At 47.3% G+C, this 25806-nt stretch overlaps 2 protein-coding genes across 4 annotated transcripts; one reads left to right on the top strand and one right to left on the bottom strand.

Annotated features, from left to right (window-relative positions):
* Positions 1 to 1793: 1793 nt before the first annotated feature.
* CENPO (centromere protein O) lies at positions 1794 to 14297 on the bottom strand. 3 transcript variants are annotated; one of them, XM_067531298.1, is made up of 8 exons: positions 14223 to 14297; positions 12899 to 13056; positions 11055 to 11224; positions 10508 to 10637; positions 9259 to 9518; positions 7687 to 7858; positions 4778 to 5246; positions 1794 to 3080 (listed from the first exon to the last, which is right to left on the bottom strand). In XM_067531298.1, exons 2-7 carry the CDS (start codon positions 12927 to 12929, stop codon positions 5122 to 5124), a joined length of 888 nt encoding a protein of 295 aa, XP_067387399.1. In that variant the 5' UTR covers positions 12930 to 13056; positions 14223 to 14297; the 3' UTR covers positions 1794 to 3080; positions 4778 to 5121. The 3 variants fall into 3 exon arrangements, with proteins under 3 accessions (XP_067387399.1, XP_067387398.1, XP_067387400.1); XM_067531297.1 differs by lacking the exon at positions 14223 to 14297 and adding an exon at positions 14077 to 14210; XM_067531299.1 differs by lacking the exon at positions 14223 to 14297 and adding an exon at positions 13412 to 13467.
* Positions 14298 to 14436: 139 nt separating this feature from the next.
* Positions 14437 to 20250, top strand: PTRHD1 (peptidyl-tRNA hydrolase domain containing 1). Its single transcript, XM_067531300.1, has 2 exons — positions 14437 to 14809; positions 19097 to 20250. The coding sequence occupies exons 1-2, from the start codon at positions 14537 to 14539 to the stop codon at positions 19265 to 19267; spliced, it is 444 nt and encodes a 147-aa protein (XP_067387401.1). The 5' UTR covers positions 14437 to 14536; the 3' UTR covers positions 19268 to 20250.
* Positions 20251 to 25806: the final 5556 nt, after the last annotated feature.

A 25806-nucleotide genomic window follows, 5' to 3' on the forward strand; every position in this document is an offset into this window, starting at 1 on the left:
CAGCACAGCTGCACATTCTCCTGTGGGCGGAGGTGACCCAGCTCCCTGAGAAGTGGTAGCTAGGTCACTGGAAGAATTCTTTTGTTGACCTAGCACCGGCTACATGGGGACCTAGAATAGTTTAACTACCCTGCTCAGGGGTGTGGATATTCACACAGGTGAGCAACATAGATAAACCGACCTAATTTTGTAGTGTAGACCAGGCAGAAGTGACTTGCCCCACCCTTACTTAGCTGGAGATAAAATCCAGATGGCTCGACTCCTATCTCTCTTCTTCATCCACTGGACCTGAGACCATGTGGGTTTCACTGTCGTCAGCCTCACCCATGGTCAAATGTGGCAGTAGTTTAAAGGAAGGGGGCATTGATCGCACGCTAAATAAAAGCAGAAAAGCGACATGGCTTGTACAGTTTGCCCACTGTTGGGAGTGTGGAACCCACGTGTACATTTCATCACCCTAGTATAGGTGGGTGGAGCTTTGCTGAGCTCAGCGGGAGATGACCATTTACACCAGGTCTGACTTTGGGCCTAAGGAAGTCAAGGCCCATGAAGTCATAATTAAAGTGGGGGGGGCCTCGTGAACCACTGCCTTGCACCATCACTTACAGCTGTGCAAAGTGGATGTATACATTACCAGAGCAGAGCAAGGAGAGGGCAGACGGTCTATCTGTTAGAGCACTTGCCTATGACTTGGGAAACCTGGGTGCGAGTCCCTGTTCTGTGGCAGCCCACGAAAGCCTCTGCCTGCAGAAATTAAATTGGTTAGTCTTTAAAGTGTTACAGGACTCTCCTTGTTTTTGTTCTGTCACAGACTCCTTGTGTGCGTTTGTGCAAGTCACTTAGAGGCTCTGGGTCTAAGGTATTTAGACTCCCAGCTCCCATTGACATTAGTCTCACTAGGTATCCCTCCTCCAACAGGGAAATAGGGATATAGCACTGGCTGATCTCAAAGAGGGGCTGTGAGGGTAAATAAAGTATGTGAGGTGCTTAGATACTCTGGTAATGGGGGGCTAGATAGTGCCTAACATGGGATTACATATGCTTTGCAGAGGTGTAAATAGGTAGAGCAAGCCCCCCCCCACCCCCACTCAGATCACTTCTTCAGGCTCCCACCACTTTATTTTCCCCTCTTTACATCAAACAGGCCCAGCAAACTTTGCAGAGACTTGGCTTTGCCCACCGTTGCTCTTTCTCTCCCCCCAGCCAGCCATCAGCCATTCACGTTTGGGAAGAAGCAAACATTGATTTCCTCTGGGACTGAGGTTTGCACCCCACACTGAAGCAGGAGGGTGACTCACAAAGGTTGGAAAAAGCTGCTCAAGACCATTGTTCCTGCTCTGATGCCCAAATCGCAGAGGCCTTGGCGAGCCTTGGTCACATAGCCCCAGTCCTACCACCTTTGTGGTCTCAGAAGCTTCTACAGCCATCTCCACTGAAAAGAGCCTGTAAAAGCAACTGGAACAAGGCAGGACGAGTGTAGCTCCCTCTCAAAGGGGCTACTGCGAAGAAGACAAACCAGAAATCAGCTACCCCCAAGGAACCTCTAGGGGAAAAGGGAACATAGTAACATGATCCAGGGCGTAAGGGGAGCAGAGGACCATGCGGCTGGGCAGTGGATGTTGGGAGAAGGGCACCACCGAGCAAGGACATCTGTACAGGGGGCAAGGATGAGCAGGGGAACAGGCCCCACAGAAGCATGAGCAGGGGAGGGAGAGGAACAAAACAAGGAAGAGCAATTAATGTTTCAAGGGGGGAAAACACTCATTGCTGTGGAGCCTGTTAGACGAGTCAGAGACTTTACAGGGCAAAGTAATCTGCGTGGAGGCCAGAGGGGTGTGACGGCAATGGGAGTGTTTCTTAGCTTTAGTCCCCCCCACCCCAGGGGAAGTTTGAAAGCCCCTGTGCTATGCAAATCAAATACGCTCAGGAGCAGACTGACTTTATAGGGCTTCCTCGGTGCTGGTGAAGGGCCCTTGCTGTCCACTCTTCAGTGCTAGAAACAATGCAAACAGCCTCTGTAACCCCTGCCGCCTATGGTATGTCTACAGTGCAGTCAAAGACCCGCATGGCAGCTGACTCAGGCTCTCCAGGCTTGGGCTACTTAATTGCCGCGTAGACATTTGGGTCTGGGCTCTAGGACCTTGCGAGGTGGGAGGGTCCCCGAGCACGGGTTGCGAACTGTCTACACTGCAATTAAACAGCCCCTTAGCTCAGGCCCCAGTCAGCTCGCTCGGGCCAGCCACGGGCGTCTAATGCAGCAGACATACACAAAGAGACACCAGCAGTATTTTTCTCATGAGAGGGGGGCTCATCTTTGTGCTCCATCCAGGCTCTTACACTGCACCCTTCCTGCTGGTCCCAAGGACCTACATTCTCTACAGCTGCTTGCTGTTCTCTGATGGTTGTCTGAGATCCTGCAAGATCAGGCTTTCTGCACTTTCCTCTAAGTGATAGCCCTGGCTTCCTGCTAATAGGTCAGAGAGCCCTGTAGACTAAGTGGGGGAGAGGGGTGCGTTTGACTGGCTGCTTCTCCTGCCTGTTGCTATCTCAAGAACTGTGCAAACTGACGGCGTCACAGAAAAATGCACATGCAAGACAAATGGCTTCTTGTTTCTGTAGTGTCACTCCCACCTCATGTATGGATGTTCCTGGACTCCTCGGCCCATAATACCTTTCATTATTTATACACTGAATATAAACACCAGGATTCTGTAGTGTCACATAAAGAGAAACAGGAAGAAATTAAGGCTCTCAGGCACGCTTGTTAACACTGAGATCCATTAACTCACTGAGATCCATGGGTCTGTGTGAAATGGGTGAAGCTTTGTTTGAGTCATTTACAATTAGACAAAACAGAAAATAGGCTACAGGAAACACTCTCACGCTGGCTAAGGATTTTTAAGCAATGGACTAGAGGACTTTAGATGCAGCTCTTATACCGGCACAGTTTCTGAACATTAATTTCTCTGCAACAGAAGGTCAGTAAATTCCTTTTTTTGATGAATCTTGCCACACGTAGTAATTATCTGCGATCACTGTTAATCAACCAGGCTTTAGCAGGAACCCAGTCCCTCCGTTCTCTGTAATTAACACATTACACGGTTCAGTTTAATAATTGTTACTCCCACGCTATTGAAGGTTTTCATGAAGCTAAAACTAAAAATCCTTTGGAAATAATTATTTGTAATATCTGTACAGGATCAATGTTATCTGTGTCCTGAGACAAGAAGCTGCTGAGGGTTACAAATGTAGATTTGAGGGCTAGTCTTCCTTATAACACATTGTTAGGTCATTTCATTCTCACAAGAGGAAGGGATATCCCCTACCTACCTCCTCGCTACAGATATGCTCCTGTATGATCTGCAGAAATAAAATGGCATTCGCTTGTGTCAAAGCTCTACACACAATCTGCACACCTGGGCAGAGGCAAATGCCAATGCCGCTGTAGCAGCAGAGGGAACAGGAATGGCATGGCAACAGGCAAAGAAAGAAAATGCCTTTCACCATTCTAAAAACGATGGAGGATGCTGGCTGTTATGAACAAAGACATTTTTATACCAGGATATAGTTAGAGGCTATACATTATGCAACAGCGACTTGCGGGAATTTCTGCAACAATTTGCTCAGTTCTTTCATAAATCTTCACTAGCACCCCCACAAATTAACTGTCCATCAGGCGCATAGAAATGCTGCAGTTATGTTAAAATAAATAAATCTCAAGTCACAGAACTTCAGGTTGCAATTTAAAGGGGTGGTCAGGTTAAATTTGGTCTCCTAAACTATTTTCAAGAATTAGATTTTATTATAACATTTTAAAAATTCTGCTAGAATAAAAGAAATCAAACATTTCTCTGCAGCATTTGCAACTCAAACATTGCAGCACTGGGCTGTTGCGTGAGATGTGGGAAGAAAAACGTACTAGTCAAATATCACTCATCAGGCTTGAGTGAAATAACCACCCACCACCAGAATTGAAGAGTAAATTAGCCTTTTAAGATTATTACAGTTTTAATCATGAGGCATATTTAGTAGCAAGTTAAAAAGTGAAAGTACCATTAATAATGAACTTGCAAAAAGGAAGCCAAAAGTCTCATCTACACCAGGATAGAAAGAAGGTAGCTCAATATGTAAATGCAGGAAAAAGCCAAGTTTTCACAGCTGTTGTCAGGTTTAATTTTTTTCTGAAGGGTTTTTGTTATTAATGCATTGATGATTTAACTGCAGTTATATTAACACCAGCGCATGCACGCTTGATTTACATTTAGCTGATATTGGAAGCAATCAAATGCTGTTACATGATGGTGGTTCAGTGGCCTTCTTGGAGGATCTTCAGGCTTGTCTAAGCAGTGGTTTAAGGGGTTAAGTTCTAGTGCACTTTAAAGTTGACTCTAGTGCATACCGATGGTACAGTGCAGACAAGCTTTTAGACCAGCTCCCAAGGCTCATGTCAAAAATCCACTCCACAACTGGCACTAACTACTAACAGAAGCCCTGATCGATGAAGGAGGACCCACTGCACCTGTGCACAGCCCTACGGAAGTCACGAAGGTCGGTCGTCCTGCATGAATCCGGTTGCAGAATTGGAGACCTCGTTGGCAATCCCAGCATGAGGCCTAAAACTAAACATGCCATTTGCAAGGTAACCTAGAGGAAGCTTAGATCTATTCTACACCATTTGGTACCTGCTGCATGCATACAGGAAAGACGGCAAGGCCCTGGGACTGCTTCCCTGAGCTTTCCCTAGGGCTAAGTTTTGTCACACTTTTATAAAGTTTACCTGATGGCTCTGAAAGTCTCTGGTTTCCCATTCCAGTGGGGAGAGATTTCCTGCATCTGTCTTCCGTTCAGTCTGGTGAAGTATCATGGAGCCATGGTAGCAACTATGTTGTTAGTCTGTCAGCTACCCTTCAGCAATATGCAAGAGGAGCTCTAGAAGTAGATGCCTTTTCGCAGCATATCAAGGCCGCTATTCTCAATACTATGAACCGGTTTAGTTGTTCCCCGGGCGTTTTCCTGCAGTCCAATCTAAAAAGCATTTACACAGTAGCAACCTCCTAGGGAGCTTTGCCGTGTTCAGAAGGCACAGTAAGTGTCTTTGATCTGGGGACAGGTATTGTCTGCTTATGCCATTTGATCCAGACTTTCTGCTGCTCTTTTGAAGGAATCGAAGGCGTTGTGCAGAGCCGTGTGGCGGAACAAGTTTGAATGAGCTGCTGTCTTCTCCACCAGAGAGGCAGAAACATCCCCTGCTCCAAAGAGAAACCAGCAAATCAATGCAACTCAAAGGAATTTGATATAGTCCCTACCATAAAGCTACTTGCTTCTGATTTCTCTCTCCTCCACCTCTCCGCCCCTGAAAGTGTTGAAGCCCTCTCTGGTTTCATTGGTCACCCTTCCATTTTACTCTCTCTTCCCCTTTTGTCCCACCTTCCTCACTCCGTCTCCCCTGACAGGCAGCTGCTCTGAGTGGGTGACTCTCTCAGCACTGGAGGGGTAGAAATGGCTCCCCAGGCCCCACTTTTTCCTGGCATTGATATAGCCATGGCTCAGGGAAGTGCCCAGGAAGGAGTCTCTTTCTGATTCCAGAGCCCAGCGCTGGAGTAGCTGAACTTACTGAGCAAAGCCACAGCTTCATCTGCAGAGGGCTGGATGTGGGGGGAGAGGAAGGGAAGAAACGGCTTCAGGACCATCAGACTCCTGCTTCCCCTCTACCGCCTGCAGAACCTGAGGGAGACTGAAGGTGGGTTCAGCCTGCAGCGTGGGCCCTCGGTTCCACACCAGCTCTGCTGTTTGGCAGACGGGCCTCCAGACACCCAGCAACTGGCAAAGATTAACTCCAGTTGCTCCTCTCCCCATCTAGAGCCAGAGCCCCCCCATTCAGTCAGCCCAGTTGCAGGGCCCTTCTGCAAGACGATTGCTGGGGCAATATGAAAGCTGCACAAAGCCTCACATTAACCCACTAGCCCCACGCTGCACCCACAGGAGGTAAATGTTGTTACAAAGCACAAACAGGGAGCAGGGGGCTCACAAACTGGCTGCTTTTTAAACATAAAGCCTTCTGCTTATTCCTTGTACGTATGTCTGCAGCACAAGAGCACTGGGAAAGAGTCCACAGAGAACAGAGTCAGAGCCAACAGGCGGGTGGACACTGCAAACCTCACAGCCGGTTGGATGAAGATGAACTGCTAGATAATTTCTGAGACCAGCCCTTAACATTCATGGCAGCCAATTGCAAACTGATGGGGAGACTAATACGATACGCACGGTCATATTATGACGGTCAGGACTATAAAATATATATACGATTGCAAATTTGGATAAGACATGGTCCCTATCTCAAAGGCTTTACAATATCAGGAGATGGTGGCCTGCTGACCAACATTGTCTCATTATTTCCTTGCATTTTCCCATTGGTCTGTCTGTATCCATGTTTTCTTGTCATGTACTTTGATTGTAAGCTCTTTGGGGGCAGGGACTGTCTCTTTGTGCTGTGTCTTTACAGACCCTAGCACAGCAGGGTCCTGGTCCAAGACTATGATAATAGAAATAAACAAACAATAATGGTACAGAGCAGGGAGGACAGATTTCCTGAAAAGGTGGGGGAGGACAGGCAGACGGCTCCAGGCACAAAGCTTTCTGTCACTATAGTTCATATTATCTCTTCATGTTTCAGGTGAGAATCATAACTACACTGCCTGTCTCTTCCTGTGCCACCACCTACTTTCTAGTATAACGTACAGGCCAATGCCATCAAACCATACTGTATCAAACCTTATTCACAATGAAAGCTCTTCCTCCTTCCTCACACAGAGAGAAGAGTTTCCCAATCCCAAGGCTTCACCACAGTGGACTATAAGTGAGAGACCCAAGCAAGTTGTAACTATGGCTGAGAGTGCACACCCTTCTGAATTCATTTTGAGCCACTCTACACTCCAAATCTCCTGTTTTAGGGGACTGAGTTGTAACGTGGCAGGTACCCCAACTGTTAGAATACAGGCTGATCTTGCCCATGTGGTTGGCACAGAGCTTTTTATAGTTCTGTGGGGACCAGAGCAAAATGGGGGCAGATTCTCCATCATGGGCAATTCATAAATCAAGATAGGATGTTTTCCTAAAAAGATCTGCTCTAGTTCAAGCAGGAATTAATTCAGGAAAATCCCATGGCCTGTGTTACACAGGAGATCAGATTACAGGATCACAATGGTTCTTTCTGGCCTTACAATCTATGAACATTAACATTTTTTTTGCTATTTCAATTTCTTCAAGGTAACAAATTAACGTGTATCTTTCTGAGATTATTTGTATGTGCACTCCTGCACACACACACTCTCATTCCAGTCCTGGTTTCCCATATTCCTGAGACCCAGCAATGCCCCTAAAAGATCCAGAACAATCTGACAGCACTGCTAAAATGGGAGCTGTAGCAAGTCTGTAAACTGTTTATAGCATGAGGCCACCACCTCTTCAGAGCAAAGTCCCAGATACGCAGGAGTCACATGATCTGCTTTTCCACAGGGCTCAAGAAACAAGTTAAGCTGCTCGTTTCTTTCTTGTTCTGAAGTTCAAATAGTGAACAATCATAATATGACCCCAAACAGACTACGAAATCCCCAATGCAGATTGTTTTGCTCCGGTCTTGCTCCCATACAAATGCTCTCTGAATGAGCACTGAAGTCCTTCTTTTACCTTTACACGTAATAATGGCCTCAGTTGGAAGACTACGGGTGAGATCTCCATAAATCAGCTTTGCACTGAATGGAAAGGTCTTGCTTTCTGTTTCCACATCATAATTAAAGACCAGTACATTATGCAAGGAGTTTCTCTGCAAGGTTCCTTCAAGAAAGGCTGAAAAATGATCCTGTAGGGATGAAGACAAACAGAAACACTAAGCTATGAAAGGGACTGAACTCAGAGAGTGGGCCTGAGATTTTTCCAAAGAAGATGTCATTTGGCTAAATCTTAAAAACACTTAGGTTTGATACGTTTAAGGTTGGAAATATATTGTAAAACATCAGAGCTGGCACACATTTTTATTTGAAGTCAGGAAAGCTGAAGTTTAGACTACACAAAACATCTTAAGACATGTGGAATATCATCCCTGTAACAGATGAGGATTGTGGCATTTGTAGTCAGTAGAGAGCATGGACAAGACAGATTGGATTTTGAGAATTACAAATGAATGGCTAATAGCGGAGAGCATTTGTGGACAAAAAAATATGAAAATGTTGCAATGCTGAGTATAGAAGGCAGGTGGGATGCGGAGAGGAACTTGTACACAGAACAAAGACATAAGGTACAAGGGAAAATATTATAGAGTCAGGGGATACTGGGCTTACACTGGAAATCTAAAAGAGGTACAAGTTTGAGAGCCTCAGGGATATAAATGGACTGTGTGTTGAATAGGGGGTGGAACAGAGTTAAAGTTGTTTGTGGAATCTTAACTCCATGTTTCCTGGCTTGCAGATGTTTATTTTTCTAAAGCCATATTCAAATGAGTTGGGTTTTTTTTTTAAGGTGTTAATTTCAAAACTGAACTCCATTTTAATGAAGTTTTTTGCTTTGGGAATTTCCTTACTCTAAAAACAAATGTATACATTTTAGTGAAGCATGACAACATATTTAAGACATATTTCAATCAATCATCACGTGAGTTCATATTTCATGCTGTAATTAGCAATGCAATATCTAAAACTGGAACTTTGAATGCACCTTTGTAGGATCTACTGCTTAACAGCTTCCTGTGCAGATTCTAATACAAACAATTCTCTGCACAGTTGCATAAAAATACCATGCAGACTCTGATGCTCTCAGGCTTTTAGAAAATTTACAGGCTAACACAGTTTCTGAGGTTTAACCAAAATATATGATTGTTTGTGTGTTTTCTCCCTCTCCCCACCACAGGTATCTGGAATGCAATACTTGCTTAACACATGTCTTCAAAGAGCTTCAATGTTAACTTATTAGCCCTTTTACCACCCTGTAATACTCCGCATTTTGCAGATGGAGAAACCAAGGTACAATGTTTAAATGGCCCACTCAAGGGCATAGCTAGTATTTCTGTCACAAATGGGATTAGAATTCACAAATCCTTGGTTCTCAAGCAACAGAATCTTGTGTCCTTCCCACCCCGTATTTACTGTAACTTTACCCACACATATTTAGGGGAGTGGGTGGAGAACCCTCCCATATCATTTAACTCCCTTTTGGTACATACAAGGGTAAAAAAGAGATTAATGTGGTTGTTGGGGGCATCAGTACCTGTAACTGATCTGCCTGGTATTTCCTTCCAGCATAAGCATTCAGATGATCAGACAACATAGCCAGGAAGCGTTTGATGTCTGTCTGTAAGTACTTCTTGGCTATCTGCTCCAAGGGGATGAAGATGGGGACAGAGTGGTGACGAATCTGGACGGGCTGCTGTATGAGGAGGTCCAAGTAGTAGGAATCCAGGTAGGTGCTTCCATAAGCAGTGCTGATACAGAAACAAGCTCCTTGTTTGGTCAATTTCCCACTAATCCCTTGGATACAAAAAGGGGTCTTTATTCAGCACTATTCTAGAACACTATTATAAGGAAGCTTTGCTGAGGAGGTATGGATTGCTAAATTTGTGTTCCATCTACGTATGGAAAACACTACATACATTCAGTCAATGGATGGGGCTTCTCAGAGGATTAAGGATTTGGAAGAGTTAAGAGGCATGAACCCCGAAATCATTTTTTATAACCCTCCCTTCAACCTTCTAATGGGTTCAGGATTTTGTGACCAGAACTCTAGGTTCCCAACTTCTCCCACTGAGCCTTGGTGCTGGATCCTGGTATGTTTTTGCTCACCTTCCACACAGCTGCATACCATGGAGGTTGGACTACCCCAGGATCAGCGTTATAATCATGAGTAGCTTGAGCTCAATGTTGAGTTAGAGAATGCACAATTGAGTGGAGGAAACAAGGATGCTCTGGCTGGCATAGCCAAGGTCCAAGACTCATTAAACAGATACATAGTCATCCGAAAAGGTTGGGAACTGCTCCCCTCATCAGTTCTTCTGCATTGGCGCAAGACTGGTTTAATTACACTTCACTCTTTCCAACTAGAGAAACTGGAAATTGTGGTGAAAGTCACAGAGACAGCCAGAAACATATCTTGCCCTTAGGGAAGGCTCAGCAAATGAGAATTTGTTCAGAAGACAGTGTGTTAACTAAGTATCCTGGAGGCCTCTAGTGGTGGATGGAGAATCCAGGAAGACTAACCCCAGATGAATTAATCCCTTTCAAACTCAGTTGTTATTTTTCTAGTCTTTTATAGCACCACCAGACTCTTAATGACTGTTACTTCAAAACACAATAAAAGCACTGTTAATAGAAAAGAATCAGCTACATATCAAGTTCATCCTCCAAAATGAGAACACTATAAAACCAGTGGCTGGGATCAATGACCTACTAGCCCCACATACAGGGACTGACAATGGACTGCAGGGCACAAGTCAGAGCTTGCACTGATCTCAGGGCTTTACCTGTCAAATGAAAGGCTTGCAGTATGGCCTTGGCATTTTCCACTTTCCATTCTAAAAGAGCTTGCCATCTGCTCTCTGCTGCTTGGATGGGCTCTACATTGCTGCCAGTGGCTCCTTCCTGCCTGATGAGCTACAAAAAACAAGAGATGAAAGAGAGAAAGCTCAGAAATCAGCAAAACAGCAAGTATTCGCGGAATAAAGGCTGGCTGGGGATTTGCTCTGCTCAGAGCAGGACAAGACAGACTGCTTGGAATACTATTTTGTGACAGGAGAAGAAAAAAAATCCTAAGATAGGGCACAACAGCTTTTTTGTAAGTAGCAGGGCATGGCAGTGCTGGCTGGGCTGCACCTCCTCTGCAAACAGGACTTCAGTCTTGGGTTTTCGCAAGCCAGCATTACGAAATTATTTTTTAAAAAAGTGAAGGGAAAGAATAGCAGCTAGCTGCATTACAAAAATAATACAAATACATCAAACACACAATCTGGAAGGACAGAAGCTGGTCTGGGACCTTCTGCCACTTGTACGTGATGAGCACCTCATTCTTACCCCAACTTGCTGCAGGTTCACTTTGGTCCTGAGTTCATCTCTTTGGAGTCTCAGCTCCTGGATTCTTGCTCTCAGCCGGGCCAAGTTCTCCTGCTGCCGTTGAGTTTCTTCTTGCTTCAGTGCTAGTTTCTGTGCACCAGCTTCCAGCTTTTCCAGATGGGATAGGACTCCTCCAGGAAAGGAACAAACAGATAAACCCAGTCTGCAATTAGTTATTTATATTGAGCATGGGCAGGATTTAAAATCTATAGATGTCAGTTATTTCAGCTGACACACTGAAATCAATGAAAAAAGTAATCAGTAATTGTCAGAGGGAGTGCAGCCTTTCCCCACCTCCCTCCCCTTGTGCGCCTGCAGGGATCAGGTGTCACCAGCCCAGCTCCTTCACTCCCGATAGTGGGACTGCAGAGTGCTCCCAGCATAGCCTCAGGGCCGATGACATCAAATCCTTGCAGGGACACGGTGCAGGGAAGGCAAGGCTGTGGTCCAGGCCCAGCGGCATTCAGCAGCAGGGTGGTCTCCCCCATGGCTGGGGGGCTCATCCTCCTCTTCACGGCCCTGCCAGGACTGCAGTCTTCTGCACACCTTGCACCTGTAGGGATCAGGTGTTGCTGATGCAGGGAATCTTCTGCAGCCCGGCTGTCACAGCCTCACTCATTAGCCAGGAGTGTGGGAACCATCCCCGGGCAGGAACTGTTCAGCAGCACCCCTTGGCCCAAGGCTCATCATCCTCCTTGCAGTCCTCCTCCATCCTCTGTTCCTCTGGGCCAGGACCACAACCTCTCTTGCACCCCAGTGTCTTGGGCCCCTTGGTAGCCCGCCTGTCAGTGCTGCCCTACCCCACCCCCCTTAATTTCCAGTAAATGTTTACATAACAAAAGATAAAAAGTGATACTAATTGATAATAAAAAACCTATATTAATTGTCGAAATTGGAAAAAATAAAATTGAATTCTGTCAAGCCTATTTATATTACAGAAGCACATAGACCGTGCTAGGCACAGTACAGATACATGAAGAGAGACCTTGACCATGATATACTTACAAAGGATAGGGGAAAGAGAAATAACCTACAGTTAAGAGGCTTTTTGGTCTTATTATATATACACAACTGAGTCCGAATTGCTCCTGGATGTAGCCATTGCTAGCTGGCTAATTTCTTGAGCAGTGTAGGCTAGTGGATTTAATAACTTTTATTAAAGGTAATGTTTAAAAGTACAAACAATTCAGAGTTGCTCGACATCCAGGTATAGCGTACAAATTATTGAAGGAGGCAGAGTTTGGTCAGAAGTTTTAACAAGTGCAAGGAATACATAACCTGCAATGACCTGGATACAGGGGTCAAGGATTTGATTTGTGGGGGCGGGGGAGCGATCAGTAATTTGGGAACATCAATTATTGCAGAGGTTACATAGGATGTGGTTAATGGGGAGTAGATATGTCCATAATAGTGGATTGTCCCTCATTGAGTCAGTGATGTGGTGTAGATAGTCCTGTAACCTATAAGTTCCTGAACTGAACCTCAGGAAACACAGGCTCCCAGACCTACTGGGAGACTTTGTGCTAATTACATCACACCTCTGCCTCAATTCTCCTCCTGTAAAATAAGGATAATGATCTTTATCTCCTTTGCAACATACTTGGAGATCTCCAGATGAAGAGTGCTACACAAGAGCTAGATATTACTATTATGGCAGAAATGGATCATAAGGAATGATTTTGAATGAGGAGAGTATCACTTTCACCAAGCTGGAGAGCCCTTTACATTTAAGGTCCATAGTTTCTGCAGGCCATGGCTCCACAAAAAAGGTGAAGGCAACTGCACTGTGTTCCCTAGCAACTTACCCCCTCTCAGGTAAGCCATGGCCTCTTCCATTGCCACCTCTAGTTCTTAGGCAATAGCAAGAGTGTGCGGTGTGGGATGGAGGATCTTCGGGGCAGGCAGAATTGCCATGGAATTACACCGCCAAGGCACGAGGGGTTTGCCAGGCCGAGTTCAGGTGCTGAAAAGCAGAGATCGCTCGGTTACAATCCAGAGTAGTCTACTAAAGGGTGCAGTGCTTCCCGGCCATGAAAACCCCCGCACCCGGGGCCGGGATCACGGCTCCTACTAACGCCCCCCCATGGGCACTGCGTGCAGGGCACTAGCAGGCGCACAGACACCCAGTTGATGTCTGAAGGTGCACACGGGTCTCAACCAATGTCCGTCCGTGTCCGTGAGGCGGCCCATTGACTCCTCCTGCGCCCCAGGCAGAGAAGGGGCGCGGGGGGGGGGAGGGGCACAGGCAGAGCAGCCACTTGCACCAACCCCCGGGGCAGGGAAACAGCTCCCAGCCCGGCAGCCCCCACGGGGGTGACCTTGGGAGAACCAGGGGCTGTCGGGGCGCCGGGCCCCTGAGCGCTGCGCTGCCCTGGGGGGTGCTGGGCTCCCTGGGCTCCGTTCCCGGCTGGGGAGGGGGAGGGGCAGGACTCCTGGGTTCCGTTCCCGGCTGGGGAGGAGGAGGGGCAGCACTCCTGGGTTCTGTTCCCGGCTGGGGAGGGGCAGGACTCCTGGGTTCCGTTCCCGGCTGGGGCGGCGGAGGGGCAGGCCTCCTGGGTTCTGTTCCCGGCTGGGGAGGAGGAGGGGCAGCACTCCTGGGTTCTGTTCCCGGCTGGGGAGGGGCAGGACTCCTGGGTTCCGTTCCCGGCTGGGGAGGGGGAGGGGCAGCACTCCTGGGTTCTGTTCCCGGCTGGGGAGGGGGAGGGGCAGCACTCCTGGGGTCCGTTCCCGGCTGGGGAGGGGGAGGGGCAGGACTCCTGGGTTCTGTTCCCGGCTGCGGAGGGGGAGGGGCAGCACTCCTGGGTTCTGTTCCCGGCTGGGGAGGGGCAGGACTCCTGGGTTCCGTTCCCGGACGGGGAGGGGGAGGGGCAGGACTCCTGGGTTCTGTTCCCGGCTGCGGAGGGGGAGGGGCAGGACTCCTGGGTTCCGTTCCCTGCGGGGAGGGGGAGGCTGCGGCCGGGCCGCTCTGGGGACACTGGCTCACCCGCGGGCACCATGGAAACCAGGAACGGGTCCGACTCCGTCCCGGCGCGTTCAAACGTCAAACCTCCCGCGCGCCAGCCAGCCCACCAATCCCGCCCCGCCGATATACGTCACGCCAACGTTCTTTTACAGCCTTTCCCGGCATACCCCGCGGCGCCTCCTGTCAGAGGATGCCCGGCCAGCCCAGGGTTTCTTCCCACAATGCCCCGCGGTTCTCGTTCCCCGGTACTCGTACGACAAGATGGCGGCGCCCTGTCTTTCTTTTCCCAGCATGCCGTACAGGTTGAGACCGAAAATGGCGCTCACCGTGCCTCTTTCCCGGCATGCCCCGCGGCTCTCCCCGGAGGAAGGGAGGGATTGTTTTTTTTTTCCGTACGCTAAGATGGCGGCGCCCTTCGTCCTTTTCCCAGCATGCCGTACACGAGGATGGAAGATGGCGCTCACCGTGCCCCTTTCCCGGCATGCTCCGCGGCTCTCCCCGGCGGAAGACGGGAGAGGGCGGGTTTCCGTACGCGAAGATGGCGGCGCCCGGCAGCGGCTCGGCCCGGCGGCGGTTGGTGCAGTACGTGGTGCTGCGGGGGGACCTGCAGCGCGAGCCGCTCTTCTGGCCGCTGGGGGCCCTGGTGGCTCAGGCCTGCCACGCGGCCCTGGCGGCGACGCACGCGCACTACGGGCACGCGGACACCGGGGCCTACCTGGCCGAGGCGGGCAGTATGAGAACGGTGGTGCTGGAGGTGAGCGTGGCCCGGCCTGGCGGGGGGGCGCTGAGGGCCTATGTGGGGGGGGGCCGAGGGAGCTGAGCGGGGGCTGGGGAGAGCGGGGTGCCAGGAGCGCCCTGAGGGGGAGGGGCGCCCTGAGGGGGAGGGGCGCCCTGTGGTGGGGCGCGGGGCTGGGGCCCCCTGAGGCCCAAGGTAGGGGAGGCCCAGGCCTGTGGAGAGTGAGGTGGCAGGAGGCCCGTGGTGGGGCTGGAGCAGGAGGCCCAGGGTGTGGGAGCCCTGGGGGGCTGGTCTCGGTCTGTGCAGGCTGTCGGAGCTGGGGCACTCGTGTGCAGGCGAGGGGAGGGGATAGACCCTGGGGCGCTGCTGGCTGGGCTTCATCGGGCAGCAGGTCGGGGCTGCGTTTTCCTGTAGGAACCTTTATGCCTCCCGGTGAGGGCAAAGCCCTGGGAGGGGGCACGTGCTGCTCCTCTGGTGAGTATTTCAAGCCCCAAAAGGGTGTCCTGCCAGGAGGAGGTGCGAAGCAGCCTGAGTCGCCTCATGTGGGTGAACCCGGAGAACGTCCTGCAGAGCATCCTGGCGTGGATGTTGGCTCTGCAGAGCATCAGGCTTTATTTGCAGCACTCTCAAGGAGTGGGACATTTGGCAGCTTGTGCTTCGGGGAAGGCAAAAAGCTGGTAGGGCTGCAGAAAAGTAGGCCAAGCAGAGCAAAACCAGACCGTCTGGGCATCCTGCAGGTTCTTGGTCCAAATTCTCAGGTGCTCGTGGAGACTACGGATTCCAGACCACGACGCTCTGGAATTCAAATGACTTGTGGAGTCTGAGTCCTAGCTGTCAGCTGGATTAAAGAAACTCCATTGGCATAAGAGAGAAGCAATTGTCAGGACAGTTAAATCTGATAGTCAGGTAGCTGTCCAGTGGGGCGTTGCACTACCAGACTTTCTATGCCATCTGTCCCTAGGATGGTACGTGTTGTTCACTTCTAAACTGGGGGGTAAGGGTATCACATTAGAGAGCTGTGTCTATCCAACACTTCTGCATAATGCTTTTCCTGGGTCTGAACAGCTAGCTCACATGTGTAACAATCCCTGCCACAAGTCATTAGCACCTTGCTTGAGGTAATGAAATAGCTTTGTTGTTTGGCAATAGAAGGAGGCTGTTGTTTATGTGGACTAGCTGGCAGGGACACTACACATTTCTCAAACGCCTTGCACATGAATGGCCTTGCAGTGTAGATAGGATGAGTCCCACAATGCCATGTTCTCTCTCAAATCCAAGTGGTCCTACTTAATGCTCTCTTCCCAGCTCTTGACCTGTTCATCTGCATGAGCATAACATGAATACTTCAGGGAAAAAGTATCCATTTTTTTAGCAATCGTTGCCACTACCAAAGGCAGTGTGGTCAGTAACTATAACATGGGACTGAGAGTCAGGAAATCTGGGATCTGTTCCCCCAGCTCGACCACAGACTTCCTCTATGACCTTTCTCTACTTCATTTCTCCATCTGTAAAATGGGCATAATAAGTGCTGTATGATGGCACGGTTTTATTGTTAGCCTAGCAGTAGAAGTGGAATACATGTCTATGTTATTCTTGGTGTTAGCTAGTGCTATCAGTCTCTCATTCCGTATAAACTAGCCTCATATAGAAGAAAAACATAGTTGTGAGTCTGAGCCATAACTATTAAAAAGTATCCTTCCCTATTGTTCCTACAGGCTGTTGTAATAAGTCATCATCTCTTCCTCCTCTCATGTCTATTTCAGCAGCTGCATTTGCTTCCAAAACTGAGTTTTGGTTTGGTACTGGCAGTGAAAGATCAGTAGGTGGCAATAGCACTTCTCAAAACTAACATCGCAGCTTTGAGACACTTATTTGGGAGCTGTCTGTGTAGTGAATTGGTTTCATTTCTGCAGTTCTGTCTGTATTCTAGTATGGCCCAACCACAGCAGTACATGGGGGAAGCTCATTGTTCAATCTGCAGTTGTGTGTGAGACATCTGTGTGAAATTGCTCCTCTTAGTACCTGTCTGGCTTCAAGTCTTGGTTTTCACACCCACTGCTGAAGGATCACGCTAATATTTTGTTAGTCGTGAGTTATGAGATGATTTGATGTCACAGTAGGACGTTTTTCAGTGTTCTAGAGAAAATGTCAGCCCAGCACTCTGCAGCCATCCTAGAATGACAAACCAACCCTTGAGAGCTATCCTACAATGACAGGCTTATTATCCAGTACCATATATGCTTTGCAAACATTCAGGAAAATGAAACTTAGCCCCAAAACTTCCGCTGTAAACTAGATGGCTAATGCAAGGAAGAGGCTACAAATCAAAGAAAGGGGAAGGAGGGAAACCAAGAGACATGCTATAAAGGAAGAAGCAGAAAGGTTTGGCAAGAGCCTAGATGGATGGAGAGAGGTATTAATGCAAATCTGGGTGACATGGAAGAGGACTGAATACTCACCACAGAGTGAGATGGGGGAAAGAGGGCTGCAAGGGAAGAATGGTGGCTCAAGTTTGACAGAGCACTGTGACATCTGGGTGGTGATGCTGCAAAGGCAATGAGATGGGCAGGGGGCGAGGGCATGGGAGGAATCGCCCATGAAACAGATTTGTATTCAGCTTCCAAGGAGTTACCGCGCACAGATGTGAGTGGTGTTAAACTGCTCCTTTGCAATGCCATTACCAGTAACATCTGAGTGTGTAGCCATAGGTTCCTTTCGCAGAAAGACAAATGCAGATGGAAAAATGGCTCCCAAACTTGAAAAAGCCAGAGGCCATTTAGAGGGAAGAGAACTGAAGGACTCTGGGTTTGTGTCTGTTGGGTTGAGTCATCACTTCCATGAAATAAATGGATCAGCGTGGTGCTGTGTGGTAGCAGCTTCCTTTTCTTACCATCCTATATGTGGAGTGAGCGCCCAGGAAGGAATCTGCTTCCCTGTCCATCGCATGCAGCAGCTGAACGTTCCCCTGCATGAACAGAACGTACCTGGTGTTTGCTTCTAGTTCAGCAGATTGAAGAAGGTGGTGGTGGTGGGGAAGAAAAGTAGCACCCCTGAACAATGGTTGTGGGCAAAGTGTCTGAGGGGTTTAGTGAGCAGCTATGCATAGGAGTTGTGGTGGCCCTCAGAGTGTGGCGCTTGTAGGGCCCGGATGCCCACTTCAACTCATCACTTCCCGCTTCTGAATATGTTGGACACTTGAATAATCATCTCTGCTTATATTGTGCCAATAGTGTGATATCTAGTGTGATAATCCAATCATGTTGATTGGATTGTCTAATAAACCTTCCATCAGAGTCCATGCTTATGGGGAGAGCTCCTTCCCCACTCCAGCTTAGACATTAGGTGGAACCCTGCATATGATCAAAATTCATCTCCATTTAAGTATCTGATTCTATATAAAGGCCATACTTAGGGCTTGCATATGCTACTAATCTTTTTCTTGGAATAGCTGTACCGGCAGCACCCCCTAGTGTCGATGCAGTGTAAGCTTACTGGAGGAGGTTTTTCTACTGCATAGCTAAATGACTGCCCTGAACAATATTAGCTATACCATCTGAAGCACCCAGGATTTGCTAGCATAGCTATGTCAGCTAGGACTGCATGATTATTTTGTAGTATAGATCACACCTTAGACTCTGAGCGTGTCAGGGCACAGACAGAGATCTGTAAATTACTATGCACTCCCCAGCATGGCATATTACTAATCACTGCATGCCCTGTGGTGACATTTTCCAGTAATTGTCCAGAGCTGCCCCTTGAATCACAGTAAAGTGGATTCTGCCAATCACTCCTGGTATTTTTTTGGTGACAGGATTTCTTTCCAATAGACAGAATTGCAGACTTGAATTATCCTCAAGAATTGGACTTTTTTTGGACAATATATAAAATGGGAGGCCTTGCCTCCATTAATGATCTCTAGGTATCTACAGATTACCACTATATCCTGGTTATCTTTGTGTGTGTCCCTTTGAAGTTTCCGTGGCAGAGTTATTTTTCTATTCCTAAAAAGCTGTGAAATATTCTGTACCAGCAACGATTGCCACATTCCATCCCAGAACTGGCTGCATTTCAGTTGCATGTGGGTAATTCTTCTCTATGTATTTTGCACACACAGCTGAAGTGCTCTGAGATGCTTTGGATAGTGTGTAACTAGAAAGGAGTGTTAGTATTGTCTACGTGTGTGGGGAGGAGCAGTATGGAGGTGGACGCTTTGATCAGTCAGCATGAGGGCTGTCTTTACTGCTGGCTTCCTGTGGGAATCTCACTTTGCACTCACAGTGAATTTTTCACCCTCCTGTTCTCTAGGCCCTGGATGAGGGTGCCTTGACAACGCTAGCAGACACTCTGAAGCAACACAACATCGATCACAAAGTGTGGATAGAGCAGCCAGAGAACATAGCTACTTGCATTGCACTCAGACCCTACCCCAAGGAAGAAGTGCACCAACATCTGAAGACATTCAAATTGCTCAAATGACCTTCATACTGTCTTCCCATTATAGGTCTCTCACCTTCATCGTGTCATACAGACTTAACCAAAATATGCAGCCTTCCTGGATGTGCATGGCTGTAAAAATGGTACAGATATACATGGAAACAATAAAGCTGCATGTGTCCTGGAAGCATCATTTTAAGATGCATCTTCTGAAGAACGTATAATCTTCCTACTGCTTGTTGCTAACAATTATAAGTTGTTAAAGCCAGTGCTCTTCAGTGGAGATGATTAAACATTCATGTCTCTTACTTCCATGGAAAGGGATTTTGGTGGAATATATGAATGCAAGCCTATTCCAGTATAAATATTTACTGGATCACCATTGAGCGGGGAACAAAGATGGAAAAGATCTAATGCGACACATGTGGTCTGTGTCCCAGGCAGAGCGGGCTCTTTCCCTACAGCAAACTCACTAGGTTGTCAGTCACTTTTAGATATCTTCAGGGGGAAATTATTCCTTAGTCTAATAGATCTTGCTTCCTGGGGCAGACGTTTTCTCTGACATTCAGCCTAAACTTCACCATCACTCCTATCTCTCATGCTAAATTCCTCTCCTGCCATGGCCTATTGAGAATAGATAGTGAGACGTCCTTTAGTTTGTGCTTCAGTCTTGCTTTAGCTGGTTTAGTTCTGTCTTCCCTTAAGTCAGCTTCTTCAGGCCTCCCATCCTCCTTGTTGCTCCTCTGAGCTCCCTACTGTTTGTCTGCGTCTTTCAAATAACGAGGCACCCATGTGCGGTCTGCCCTGTGACAGCTAGGGTGATTCTTCTGCATATGCAGCCCAGAATCATAGCTGCTGTATCACAGGGCAAACCTGTGTGTAATTGCAGACTTATCTGCTCAGCCCTATTGTACTGTAGGTCTCAACGCTACTGCTGCCTGGGTTTCTCCCTTCCATTGCCTCTGTGTGAAGCAGGGGAATTGTCCACAGCTGTTTGCCAGTTAGCCAGAGTTTGTTTGTGGGGAGCAGCTCTTAAGTGCTACAGGGCAGCATTAAATAACTTGCCACAAGCTATAATGTGGGCCCTGACATAAGATCCAGCAGCCTGACACCCATCACCAGATACGTCACTGCCATCTGTTCCCTTGCATCCCCGTAATATAGTTGGCTAGATGCTATCTAAGAGGGGAGAGGACATCACTACTTACTAGGACTTGAAATGAGCAAATGGTAAGAAAGGAGGCGTCGGTATGAAATCAAGAAAGGGTAAAATGTAGGTTGAATAAAAGAGAAAGCATCCATGGAGCTGTGGAAGCCCTGCTGACTTAATATCTACCTAGCATCTGCTAGACGGAGCGTTCCTGCATCAGTTGCCAGGAGATGGAGTGGGGGAGCTAATTGATCTCTTCCATCTCTGACTTCTCTATGAGGGATCATAACTCTGCCCTCTGTGACACTGCCAGCTCTGCCGCTCAGCCTTGGTAGCTTACCTCAGCTTCTTTCTACATACAGTGGGCACTATCAGCTTGTTTCCCTTTGATTCATCTCCACACTGCCTCTCTGCTGGGAGTCGCATCCCTGCTCTTTTGCACCTAATAACCGTACTGTCAGTCAGATTCTTCCCTCAAATTCACTCCTTTTACCTTTGTTTTAACTGCTGCAGCTCTGCACCCAGCATGAGCTCTGATGCTGTTTTTCCCCCAAGCAAAAGACAAGGGAAAGCTTTAAAAATCAGTTCTTTTAAACATAAGAAATGAGTGTGACCCGGGGGGGAAGGGGGGAGGGGATGATGATGATGATGTCCATACTGAGATTGCTCAATCAGGGCAAACTGCAAAGAATGGGGCAGATGATCCCCAGAATTGGTGGTTATTCTATTAATTAGATTCCAAGCCAGTAACAATACATCTTCTACAATAGCTTATTACCCAGAAGCCAAAAACACAGCTCATTTAAAGCAATCCAGCCTTGGGCTCCCACCCAGACAGCCATCTCCACTATGGTGAGCATTATTTAACGTCTTATTCACCATATATATAGTTCTACCAGTCCCAAGAGATTGGACACATTACCCACAAGGTCAATGTGTATTTCAGATCTTACCCAAATACGTGCTTTCAGCCAATTCTTATTAACTAAACTAAGATGAGAGAATTGGTTAAAAGATCATTATAGATACAGACATGAATAAAGTTCTTAGGTCAGTGTCATAGTAGAGATAGTGAGCTGCCGAGTTGCAAAAAGTCCTTTGAGTCAGTTCCATAAGTTATAAGCAATACATATATAGAGTTTGTTCAAATTCTTCCATGAGAATTAGCAGGGTAATGCAGACTGGAGCTGGAGACCTCGGTCTTGCAACTCAGGCTTCAGCAGATCTGAGATGACCGGCTCAGGGCCCTAGAATTCTTTTACAGATCTCTGGGAGGCTATCAATAGCCTCTTGACAGCAGGTATTCCGGGAGTGAAGAATAGGTAATACACTGTGGCTTTGAAGTAAAACCGCCTATTTCCTATGTATACACAGGTAATTGGTTGCATTCATCAGCATAAGGTAATGATCCATTAAGCAATTCATAGACCGTTTACTACAAACTTCAAAGAGAAATATAGACAATATTATTACACCCAAGTTTCAGCTAAATGTTAATATCCCCTTTTGATCTCTGAATCAATAGCATATAGTAACAGAGAGGAACCATCTGGTTACATTGTAAACTGCTAACAAGATACAGCTAAACACAAGCAAATACAAGGGCTATCTTCTTCCAATTCTCTAACAATACAAGTCTACATTTCACAGCTCTAGTCTGTCTAAGGTGCTGTGTTAGCTATTTATAGGGAATGGCCCTCAATACCATGTATATACTTTTCTAATATGTCTTTAAAGATTGAATTTGGGTCATGTAGCCTGCAAGTTGCTTAAGCCTTTCTGGCTCAGTGTCACAGTGAGTAAATACACGTGGTGGCTGGAGGGAAGGAGGGCTGTTACAGCTTTTCCCTCTGGGGCAACTGTTCAAAGCTCCCAGGGTTAAGTGTTAATGCATTTTGCATTAGGCCTCCTTGTTGGCAGTTTCTGATGCCACATAGCCATAAGGTCTAATGGGGAGTTTAAAAAAAAACAAAACAGGTGTCTTGGTTTAAGCCAAGCATTTAGCTTGTGTCACCCCAAGGGGTTCATACGATATGGCTAGAAATAGTTAATGATGCTCTTCAAAGAGGTGATTAGTGAAACTATTTTTTGGTTAGGGTTTAGATTCCCCAGGTGTTGTTACAAAGCCAGCAGCACTGGGCTAATGGCGCAAAGCGAGGGCTAGTCTATACTAGAATCGCTATAGCTGCACTGATGTAGTGAATCTGGTGAAGATGCTCTATGCCGACAGGAGAGAGCTCTCCCGGCAGCGTAATAAAACCACCTCTGTGAGAGGCGGGTAGCTATGTCAGCAGGAGACACTCTTCCACCGACATAGTGCTGTCCACACTGGCACTTAGGTTGGTGTAACTTACCTTGCTCAGGGGTGTGGCTTATTCACATCCCTGAGTGACATATGTTATCCTGACATAAGTGATAGTGTGTACAGGCCCCTAGAAAGTGAAACAGATATAAAAGCACTGTCCAAGGAAATGCAAAAAAAAAAAAAAAAAAAAAAAAAAAAAAGCTAACAGTCCTGGTGAGAGAGAGCCCCACTCCAGCAAGCCCTCTCCATATGCCACCCCGTGCAGTTGTGGTTCCCAGTGGAGAAGGCTTGACTTTGTTTTCATAAACCAGGCTAGTTCTTTATGCAGGTAAGTCTCATTTGCTCACAGGTGGCTGTGAATTGGCAGTTCCTATTTCAATGGCACAGGGTTGAAAATAAACATTGTTTTCTTTTACCAGTCTCATGTTCTCTGGTTTCAGCTGATGGGGCTTGCATGCTGAGCTCTGTTAATAAGAGGCCCCTTTGATCTGGTTTGGGGGGTTATAGTTCCCAAACATGCAAGAACAGTGGGTGCTGCATCTACCCTTGAAAGCCAGAGCACGTCTGCCACGGGATCACCATTTCAAACCTCCCATCCTCTTCCCGCTAGGACTCAGAAATGCAGGCCCCTGCATTTGCTATGGCAGTGGGAGGAGATGTCTCCTGTGCAGTAGTCTGTCCCCTCCCCCCGAGCCTGCAAACCAACCATGTCATTGCCTAGGGGATGGCTGTGAGTTCTGCCCCATGGGGTTGCAGGATCCAAACCCCTACCTACAGATCACAGCAGGTGCTAGTCCTGACAAGGTGTCTGCTGCCAGTGATCATGAGCGAGTGGAATAGGTGCTCATGTGTGGTGCCTTTGGCTTTTCAAATACAACTCAAGCCCTGGGAACAAAGCATAGCTGTAGCTAGCCGTCTGAAATGCACTCGCATCCATGGCCTGCTGGGGTAATCCTCCACCCCACCACAGCTGCAGAAGCGAAATCTCTCAAGGGGAAGGAAATGCTGCTGGACCCCGGGAGAGTCACCAGGTTTAATAAGACCTCTACTAACATATTACTGAACAGGTAGAGAACCCCTGAGAGGCAGCACAAGTAATGTTGCCCCACAAAAGTCAAACTGCTCTTTAGCATAACTACCTCCATATAATAAAGTTATGCAGGGTGAGGAAAAACTACTGCAGTATTCTACACAAATGGGCTAAAGCCTGCAACGCCACCAGCCTAAATCGTGCAGTCAGATTTGCACAGGACTGTGCAGGGCTTTTTCATAAGGGGCTGGCACCTTGTGGGCTGAACAGCAAATAAATGAGTTCCCTTAAATGATCTCAGCAGTGACATTGCAGCTGGGGGAAACTCCCGAGTCAAATAACAACCCTTGTGGCGTGACTTTCAGCCAAGGACCTCAAAGCAGGGGGCAGCCATTAAAGGATTGAGACACAATGCTCTTGTGAGGTAACATCCCCATTGTAAAATGGGGGCAGAGAGATGGAGTGAATCACTCAAGGACTTCCAGCAAGTCAGTGGAGGAGTTGGGAGTAGAAGTCAAAGTGTCCCTGAGCCTCATCCTCTTGCCAAACCCGTCTCCCTTACAACATCTAGGGCTAAATGCTCTTCCCGTTGACTAGTGGTGGAGGCACAAGGCCATATTTGTTATTTTCATCCTGGTTCGAAGCACGCTTGTCTCTCCCCCAGAAGAGAAGAGAAGAGGGAGCCCCAGGAAAGATGGGCTTGGCCGAGTTCTCTCCTCCTGGTGGATGGCATTTTCATTCCATTTCTCCCTTGTATCCCGTTGACACCTCCTCTGGGGTTTCCCATTTAATTTCAGTTCAGTGATAGATCTGGTGGCCCTTGTAAGGAACAGAATAAGCAGCCTGCAACCAGCAAACCAATCTTTAAATGACTTTATTTACAACAAACAGGATAATTAAATATTGAATAAAGCCGATACTATAACAGCAGAAAGCAATAGTAGTCAAGCAGCTGAAGAAATATGCCTCATTTTAAATGCAAGAAAAATATTCAAAACGAGTCTCACTGGTGAAAATAGCATTTATTTTAAGAGAAAAATGCTCTCTAAATGCCTCGTTGTAAATTAGAGCTGTTAAATGCAAAATTGATCCATTTTCCATCTTTCAATGCATTCGCTCCATTTTCCCTAAGCAGGTGAAAACTACTGATGAAATTTTTTCAAAACTTCATATGAAGTCAACTTTAAGTAGGATCAATCAGGAGAAAATGGTTTTCTAGCCAAATCAAAATACAAATTCATTCCTTAAGGGGTTTTTTGGGATAATTTTTTAAAATGACAAAGTTGCTTTCCTCTGTTGGAAGGAGTTGGGAGGTCTTTTTTAAACAACATTTTAAAAAGTGCTTCATATTCGTTAAAGAATGAATTAGGATCTGCAGTGTCTGATTCTTGTCTCATTACCATAAATCAGGAGTAACTCCTCTGACATCACTAGAGTCGCTCCAATCTAAAATTGGTGGTAAGTCAGGATACATGTTCTCTGAGACTCAGTTACATGATTCCCCCCCCTCTTTTTTAATGGGGGGGGGGGGAATAGTGGCTTCTCTAAAGTTCAGTCTAACCAAGCAGAAGAAACAGCGATTGGTGGGCACCAAGAAGTACCCAGCTTCAAACTATTAGAGTGAGTTAGTTCCTCCCCAGATGGAAAGCTGTGGCAGTCATATAGCCTAAAGCTATTCATGTGTCAGTGACCGGAGTTACAGGCCACAGCAGCCTGGAGAACCCCAGTGCTGCTATTGAAGTCATTTAGTAGGCACTGCCCCTGCTTTCATCCATGCATGGCATTGTTGCCATTTGATCACGGTGTATGTTAAAGATTCTGAGGTGTTTGAGTCTGGCTCGGAAATGCTGCTGAAGAACAGAACCAGTGCCATCCGCTCATCTTATGCCAGGGCAGCTGGGGACAGGGGTGGACACCATCCCAGTGGGAGTGAGGTCAGGCAGAGTAATGTCCTTGAAGTTCTCCCCCCTGAATCAATACCAAACCCCAGGCATGGAACTAAAGGCACCATCATTCAGACAAGATGTACAACCACTGTCTCTACCACTCAAATCTTTGAATAGGGTGGCCTGGTTGGTGGCAGAGACCTGGAGCGA

This window comes from Emydura macquarii, unplaced genomic scaffold (genome assembly GCF_026122565.2).
Source record: "Emydura macquarii macquarii isolate MOO-44397 ecotype Brisbane River unplaced genomic scaffold, CSIRO-AGI_Emac_v2 contig_3134, whole genome shotgun sequence".
In the NCBI taxonomy this organism is placed as follows: domain Eukaryota; kingdom Metazoa; phylum Chordata; order Testudines; family Chelidae; genus Emydura; species Emydura macquarii.